We start from the raw sequence: 8,760 nt of genomic DNA, 5'->3' as shown, positions 1-8,760 counted from the left end.
TCCAGGTTACATAGGGGTGGTGAACCGCAGTCAGAAGGACATTGATGGGAAAAAGGATATCAAGGCAGCCCTGCTTGCAGAGAAGAAGTTCTTCCTTTCACACCCATCCTACAAGCACATGGCTGAAAGCATGGGCACCCCGTATTTACAAAGAATACTTAACCAGGTTAAAAATACACACGCACATACACACACACACACACACACCTAGAAAAGTAAATACATTGTATTGTTTCTCATTATGTTTTTTTGCAGCAACTGACAAACCACATTCGAGATACTCTGCCAGCCGTCCGTACTCATCTGCAGGGCCAGCTTCAGGACTTGAATAAAGAGGCTGAAAAATGCAAACAGTTCAGTCCTGATGACCCTGGACAGAGAACCAAGACACTGCTACAGTCAGTCAGTCAGTTATTCTGGAAGTGTCTGTTAGTACTCTTCTGTTGTCTTTTAAATTGTTCATATGTCAGGGTTTCTCCTGGTCTGTGTTTCTTTCCGTCTTGCAGGTCAGTTCAGCGCTTGGCTGTGGACTTTGAGAAGCTAATCGAGGGCTCGGGCGACAGAGTAGACACCGTTAATCTGTCAGGAGGTGCCAAGATCAACCGAATCTTCCATGAGAGTTTCCCAAATGAACTGGTCAAGGTGTGTGTGTGTGTGTGTGTGTGTGTGTGTGGTAGCACTTGTCATACAGGAGCTCCATGAACACTGCATGTGCCTATAAACTGTAATGAACCTCAGCCAAGTCAACTCTGACTGACTGTGTACCATGTTTTCAGATTAAGTTGGATGAGAGAAAGCTGCGGCGGGAGATCAACTATGCCATCAGAAACACCCATGGTGTCAGGTATAGTGGAGTGCTCTGAGCAAATGCAAAATGTCAAATGTTGTCATGTAATGTAATCCTTTACAATTTTACTGTTATTGACATGTTTTGGTTGCCGCAGCCAATCTACCTTTTTTGTTTTTCTTGCTTTCCTCCATCTGCCTCTCTTTCCCTCTAGGACGGGTCTTTTCACTCCTGATATGGCCTTTGAAGCCATAGTCAAAAAACAGATATCAAGGCTAAAGGGACCGTGTATTCAGTTTGTAGACACGGTCAGACAAGAACTAATCTCCACTGTGTACCAGTGTATCAACAAGGTATAAATGTGTGTGTGTGTGTGTGTGTGTGTGTGTGTCATGTGGGACGAACTGTACATTTTGGGGTGTCAAAACTGTCTTATGGTTTACTTCCTGTCTGTTTTCCTCTCTAAAGCTCAGTTCCTATCCCAAACTGCAAGATGAGACAGAGAGAATTGTAACCACTGAAATACGAGAGCAAGAGAGTAAATGCAGAGATCAGGTCATTCACACACAGCTGGACATTGCATTAGTCTTAGATAACTCTCCTGGATTATTACTGTTTTTGTGTGTTTCTCTAGTTAACGAATGTCTGCTCTATTCAGATCGTCTTGCTCATTGACATACAGCTTGCCTACATAAACACCAAACATGAAGATTTCATTGGCTTCACTAAGTAAGTAACCTCATCAGTTTTAAACTATAAAGTTAACATCACATACATTCTGACAGAGTAAATAACATTAGCTCTTCCTCCCTGTCAGTGACCAGCAGATGTACAACCAAAGCAATAAGAAGAATGTTGCAAGGATGGCAGGAAACCATGTAAGAGTTTTAATAGCATTGCATTTATATACTGTATATATCCATGCTAACCAAGGGGCGTTTGAGATGGCAATGGCAACATACCGACTCATTGGGTTAGCTCATTGGTCCTTCACTTTGGTCAAAGTGAAGATCTCAACAACTATTTCATAAATTGCCATTACATTTGATAAAAGAAACTCATGATCCCCAGAGGATGCATCAAAATTACTATCTACAGTAGCGTCACCAGAAGGTTAAACTGCCAACTAAATACCGCAAGATATCCCAACATCTCATACCATAAAGATTCTTGCTTTAGCACCATCACCCCTAGGCCATAGACATACACTTTTTGTATTGTTTACCCTCCTTATTCAGGATCATCTTTGTCAATTTTAAGCAAAACCAACATGAGCATGTGCATGACAGTGGGCTCTTGGTTTTCTACAGCGCAACATTTGAGTGTGCACTAAATTAAGTAAATGTTTTCCATCTATCTTACTTTTTCCCCCCAGTAATGTCACCATCCCATGTGTTACACATTAATCAACATCAATCCGAATTCACAGCGGCAGACAAATTAGACATTTTGTGATTTTACTGGAGGGGATTTAGGGTCCAATCATGCAACCAGAGTTGATCTTGGCTTCTCATAGGAATGCAGGCAAGCAAAAATGTGTTTTTTCCTCAATCTGTTATGATTAATATGTAACATGATATTTATGTGACACATTTGAAAGCAGGCATAATTAAAAACACCATCCCATTATGATTGTTTAGTTAGGGGCCTTTGATGTGTGATGATGAGAACAGCACAACCACAGCTTAAGAAGTTAAAACATGTTGTAAGTTATTTACACAATCCCTCATGTTGCTTTGGTAGTAGTTAACTATTAAATGATCAATATCAGTGCCCCAAGCCCTCTTCAAAAAAACACAAAAATGTCCCCCAATATAACAAAAACATTAACGTTCCTCCCTCATCTCCTGTTTTTCTCCAGGGTGTGGCCCCTCCTTCCAGACTCGTAGTAGGAGACCAATCTCTTTAAGCCTATTCACTCACTGCTGCCTCTACTGGAAATATTTGTGTGCAGGATTCAAGCTTAAGGGTTGTGTGTTGGCATGCTTCCGATGACACACTGGCAAATGGCTTGTTGTAGATTTGTTAATCATGTATTTCACCATACACTGCTAACTCTTTTTCTCTTATAGTTAGCCTACAGTTGGCAGTATCCTCTCTGTCTAAAACTAATAATCTTCACTCCCTCTGCAGTCCCGCTGCTTCATAAATATGTGCAGATGTTAATATTTTCCTAGTCTGCAGGGTGTCTATGTCAGTTTTTGGTATCTTTATGTCATGTCATACTTCCTGTTCCCTTATTCATTGCACATCTTTCTTCCAGTCTTTCGCATCCCGGTTCTATTGTTACTTTTGTTTCTATGCTTACTTTGAATGTGTACCTGTGCATCTAGTCTTCTTTTCGACCAATTATTTCCACTGGTTGTTAGTGAAACATTTTGGTGATTTGGCCATGGCTACATAATCTATGTCATTTATCTCACAACTGTCTAACCTGCAAAAATCCGATTTTTCCTACCATGTCAACTGTTTATTCTTATTTTCATCAGCAGGAGTCCACTCTCATTGTGTGACCTGCTTTGCACATCTTCATACTGTATGAGTTATACCTTGCTATCTCATTTTCAATCAGTCTGTTCTCTGAATGCCATTGTGATGGTCCTGTCTGTCCTGCCATCTGAGCTCCTTCCTTACCCTTGGCTGTTGTGCAGGTCATACGCAAGGGCTGGCTGACCATCAGCAACATCGGCATCATGAAAGGTGGAGCCAAGGAATACTGGTTTATCCTCAGTGCAGAGAGCCTGTCCTGGTTCAAGGATGATGAGGTGAGGCATTCACACTCCCACTTGAAACATATAGATCACACCCAAACATTTTTGAGCGCAAACTTAATAAATAAGAAAATACGTAAGTCAAAATGCAGCAGCACACTGTTTATTAACACAAGTTTATTAACACATATCTCAGCTTGAAACAGCATGTTAATTGGGAGGCTGAGAGATAGTTAAGTAAGAGGGGAAATCCCTCATCTGTTGATATTGATGTCACAGTTTCCGTATATATTGAAGTAAATCGGAAGAGCTTGTGGCGCTCTGTTCTGATGTCAGTGGGGCTGCCATCTGTCTGCCTGTCTGTGCCTGCTGTACAGGAGCAGAAGGTCTGCACAGCAAGTGTAGACAGGCAGACACACCACAACAGTCTCGTCCTTTCACAGTCAATGTCATGGTAGGAAGGAAGGGCCGAGTGCAGGAAGTGAGATCAAGAGAGGAGAACACATCACATTTGCATACGGACATAAACAATACGTGTAAACGCGCACATCTGGATAACAACGCTAGACAGTGTTGTTGTGAATGGAAGTAAGTTGTGTATTAGTGTTAGTGTGTAGAATATTTTTACAAATAAGTTATTGTTCTTGGTACCCGTACTAAAATGACCCGCAGGCCGTGTTAAGGATAAAACTAAACAGACGGCCCTGTCTTTATGGAAGCTTTGTGACATATGACACCAATAAAATCAGATCTAAAAGAGCGTCTTTAACCCTGTTTCTCTGTCCAGCTAACAGTTTTCTTTACTTTTCTCTCCTTCCACCTGGAACTACTAGTGAGCTCCTTCCATTTCCCCCATTCATTCCTCTGACGCCCCCCCCTCCCCATTCGTCCCGCTCACTCTTCCCCTTACTCCCCCTTTTCTTTCCTCTTCTGGGAGTTCAGGCATTTGGAGCGGCTCACTCTGACACAGCTGGAGCTGCCCCAAGCCAAACTAAGACACACACACACACGCATGCACACACACACACACACACACACACACACACACACACACAACACACACACACAGTGGACAGACTTGTATATACAGTATACAGTACACATGCAGAGTCTGATGTAAACAAACTGGCATGCAAATAGTGGAGAAAAATATACACTCTCAGACAGACGCACAGTCACTTTTCAGATAAACACTGGATCTCTTGAACACAGTGTTCCCAGACACAGCCCCAGGCATGCATATTGTACACACACAGTGTTATAGGTTTTCCTTGCGCTGTCATCTACAAACAAGACTTTGCACATCTGCAAAAAATAATACAATGACAGGAGAGCAAATATCTGTTGACCACATCAGAACAACACACGTTGGCCGTCTGAGTATCGTGATGAGACATGCATGTTTCACTATAAAGTTTAAAGCTAATACAAAAGTCTAAAGTTTTAACTCATTTTGATTAAGTTGGACTAGTCGGTATTTAATCCATGTACCTCCTCACTGCGTTGGATGTATTATCTGCTGTGTTTGGAAGGCCTGAGTGCAAATCAGTCACCCTTTTATCACAGAAGATCAAATCTAGCTTTGTGTGGTGTGGTGTGTGTTGTGTGTGTGTGTGTGTGTGTGTGTTGTGTGTGTGTGGTGTGTGTGTGTGTGTGTGTGGTGGTGTGTGTGTGTGGTGTTGTGTGTGTGTGTGTGTGTGTGTGTGTGTTTGTGTGTGTGTTGTGTGTGTTGTGGTTGTGGTGTGTGTGTGTGTGTACGTGCGTGCGTGCGCGCGCGCGCGTACACAAGCAAAGCTTCTGCTTCTTCTCTCTTGCAGTTCCCGCTCTCACTCTCCCTGCCCACACTACCTTCCACAGACATTTATTCTTTCTTTGACTACTGACCCCCTCTTTTTTATTTTCTCTTTCTTTACCTCTGTCGCCTTTTCCTCCTCCTTTCTCTCCTTCTCTCTGTCTCTCCCTCTTTCTCTCTCCCCCTCTCTGTGGTTGGCAGTCTCACTGGGACTGTGCACATTCCTGGCTGGAAAATCTGAAGCTTTGTCCAAACACCAGCTTCCAAGATCTGCCCAGAGAAATCCCACATGGCTGTTTCTACACTGCAGACCTCCCCCCTTGACTCCCCCCTCTCCTCTCAACTCCTCCACAGTCTCTCTCAGAGATACTCCCCCCAAACCCCCCTCACCCCCTTCAACCTCCCCTCTCCATCCCTGTCTGTTGCGTCTATACGCTCCAATTTTTTTCCAACGTTGTTTAGGCCGTATTGTACATCTCCTTTCTGTGTACCTAAACTAAGATTGCAGCATAATAGTTCAGTGTTTAATCTCCACAACACACTGAACAGACATACATTCCTTCACCCCTCAATTGCCAGGGCTCCACCAGGCAGTTTGAGGAAAAACAGACGGCTCATGCATACACACTTAATCTACATGCTCGCCTCTGTGTGTAGGTGTGTGTGGCCTGTTCCATATCTCAAATCCATTAGTCTCGAGGAAGAGGAGACACAGCTGCTCTGATGTATGACACTTCATGACACCACTGGGAATATGACACACACACGCGAAACAGTGCCATGATGTCCGTGAACACAAGAGTTATATTGCCACACGGATGCACATGCAGGAACTCAAAATACCCAATGAGAGGCACTCTGAAAAAAAATCTGTTAGTTTAGAGCTTCTCTACAATAAATGTGTGTAAAAAAAAAAGTAAGCTAGTTTATAGCTAAGTATTGGTAAAACAACAGTCAGTCACAAGTTATAGTGTCTCTTGCTTAAATGAGATGCATGTTAACCACTCTGCTGTGTGCATAGATATCACCCCCATTAACAAAGACACTTAATTCAGGGTGACAAATGCTACAAAATGGATGTCATTACGCTTGACTTTAAATAAAAATAATGACTGCATTTTGAAGAGTTGAAAGCTTATAGTGAATGCACATATAAAGGCATTTGCACCCATTTAAGCAAGAAACAAAAGAAAATATTAGACCCCAGATTTGTCTCAGCGTAGAGTACATGCAGCTTTTCACGTTGTCCTGAGTCTTGCTGCTGAAGCGCTTCCTTGCACAGTCTAACCAATGTGCAGACTACTGTACACCAGTAAGATCCTGAACAGGTAGTCTGAACACTGGGATGACGGAGCAGGACCCTTTCTAACTTTCTCTTCGGCCTCCCGCTTCCCTGCTCTGGCTGTTAGCTAGCCATCCTGCCAGCGGCGGAGGGGATTCGGAAAAAGATTTCCTCTGTCATTCTCTTCTTTCTTATCCTGGGTCGGGGCTGGGCCACAGGCGAGGGGTCTCGCACACATCCGACTTCCACTCATTAGGGTGTCCCTTCTCCGGAGATGTGAGTGTATCTTTAGTCGGGCATCCGCAGGGCTGTAGTATCCAGTCTTGACGTGGCACATTTACTCATTCAGCTAGTGATCTGCCTGTTCTCTCTGAGAAGTCATAAGGAAATACGGGGAGTGAGAGAATGAGAGAGAGAGAGAGTTAGGGAGGAACTTAGCAGCCATATATGGGTTGATGGGACCCATGGGGAATCAACTTTGGACTGGTCTGCAGTTTCTCCCCACATCTCCTGCACACGTTCTCCTGCTCGCTATGTTCCTCAACCCTTCCTCTTCTACTCTAGCAAAATCCACCTCCCTCTATCCACCTTTATCCCTCCTCTTCCTCTATTCATCATCTCTACTTTCTATTTCTACTCCATCAGAGCACCCTATACTCTTTCCAGTCTCCTCCCCCTCTGTCCAAAGCGATGCCAGATGTTGCTGTATGAGCGCCAATCCCGTCCTGTCATTTTTTTTCAGTCTCTGTTACAGGAAGTGGGCCCCTTTTGGGGAAAAAAAGGAAAGAGGAATGAAGGAAGAGTCGTAAGGTTCAGGGGAGCAATGAGAGAGGGAAGACCGAAATGTACTACATGCACACTAGCATCTCAAATTTGTGTGCACATGCTCAAGTGCAAGGGCACACACATGCATTCACATGCTCATACAACATCCAGGATTTTAGGACACTTTTTGCAGGCATGCTTTAGTTCTCTCATCTATAGAAGTCACCTTTATATTTCATACTTTTCTCTCTTTACCTTACCCTACCTTTCTGGAAGCCCTCTTCTCAAAGGTTAGAAAGAGGGAGCAGGCCGAGGAATACACATGAGGGGGTTGGGCTTCACTTTAGGAGAAATGTTGTGTTAGAGCTTGAGTCTGAGTAATGACTTTCACATGTGGGCCCGGCCACTCTCCTACTTTTTCATACTCATTCTCTCATTCCCTCCCTCCCTGATTGACTTCTCTGTACCCTGCCTCCATACTGTCTGGTTCTCCTCACGCTGGCCGCTCCACTCCTCCAACTGTTCTCTGTCATTCATAAGTCCCCGTGGTGATGACAGACTATAGACTTATGGTATCCCCTTCTCTCTCTCCCTCACTCCCACTGTCTCTCTTTTGCTAGTTAGTGGGCTGTTAATGTGAGTCAGTCTGACAGGCAGACACATCATCTCGAATGAACTCAGGTGCTCTGCTAGCACAGTGTTCCACATCTCCTGTTCACTTTTTTCCTTCTACAGCTCAAGTCTGTTGGCTCCCCTTCTTTCCTCTCTGGCTCTCAGGCTGAGCAATATTTACTACCAGACATGCAGCTATTTGAACTTAATTCCCCAACTGAACTGTCTTTAGTCTCCTGTGTGTTTTGCTATCAACACCTGTGTTAGCTCTATGTGATGTCATATTTTACTCTGCATAACTCCTGTCAAACTGAATCTGTCTTTTCCAGGAGAAAGAGAAGAAGTACATGCTTCCTCTGGACAACCTGAAGCTCCGAGATGTCGAGAAGGGCTTTATGTCCAGCAAATTTGTCTTTGCTATCTTCAACACCGAGTTAAGGTTTGTTTGTGTGTGGCTGGAGGCCTGTGTTTGTGTATCTGCGTGAATCAAAAAAGGGAGTTCGGTTCTTGTCACCCGCTTGCTGACGTTTTTGTGATATTTTAGGGTGGACATGTCAGGGGAGAAAAGGGAGGAGAGTTGTGTTCTGCCCTTCTTTTGACTTCTTCCATTCAAATTTGCCACCTGAATTAAAAGGATATCCAGTGGGTGCTTCAGTGGGTGTAATAACGTATAAGCCAGGCTTTTGAGGGGATGGTTTTCTGGGTTTACGTTTGTGAAACAGTTTGAGAAAGACAGACAAAGAGAGTTTAGAAGCTGGAGCTAACCCTGTGTGTGTGTGTGTGCGTGTGCGTGTGCGTGTGCGTGTGCGTG

The 8,760-nt window shown here is 43.8% G+C and overlaps 1 protein-coding gene across 7 annotated transcripts in view; it reads left to right on the top strand.

The window, feature by feature from the left end:
• The window catches only part of dnm3a (dynamin 3a), a 19,448-nt gene that overhangs the window by 4,880 nt on the left and 5,808 nt on the right, over window positions 1-8,760 (top strand). For 4 of the 7 annotated variants that reach the window (XR_004333457.1, XM_032525644.1, XM_032525642.1 and 1 more), the window contains exons 6-16: window positions 6-166; window positions 256-398; window positions 507-642; window positions 777-844; window positions 1,002-1,140; window positions 1,256-1,342; window positions 1,446-1,516; window positions 1,605-1,665; window positions 2,649-2,675; window positions 3,439-3,552; window positions 8,279-8,388. Coding sequence is in view for 5 of the 7 variants with exons in the window: in XM_032525644.1 (XP_032381535.1) it covers window positions 6-166; window positions 256-398; window positions 507-642; window positions 777-844; window positions 1,002-1,140; window positions 1,256-1,342; window positions 1,446-1,516; window positions 1,605-1,665; window positions 2,649-2,675; window positions 3,439-3,552; window positions 8,279-8,388 (1,117 nt within the window). In the remaining 2 variants the exon portion in view is untranslated. The remainder of the gene's footprint in view (window positions 1-5; window positions 167-255; window positions 399-506; window positions 643-776; window positions 845-1,001; window positions 1,141-1,255; window positions 1,343-1,445; window positions 1,517-1,604; window positions 1,666-2,648; window positions 2,676-3,438; window positions 3,553-8,278; window positions 8,389-8,760) is intronic. The other 3 variants (XR_004333458.1, XM_032525643.1, XM_032525646.1) reach the window with 1 other exon arrangement.

The sequence above is a fragment of the Etheostoma spectabile genome, chromosome 9, assembly GCF_008692095.1.
Source record: "Etheostoma spectabile isolate EspeVRDwgs_2016 chromosome 9, UIUC_Espe_1.0, whole genome shotgun sequence".
Lineage (NCBI taxonomy): Eukaryota > Metazoa > Chordata > Actinopteri > Perciformes > Percidae > Etheostoma > Etheostoma spectabile.
Note: the sequence above shows the minus strand (reverse complement) of the source record. Positions and strands in the feature narration are given on the sequence as shown.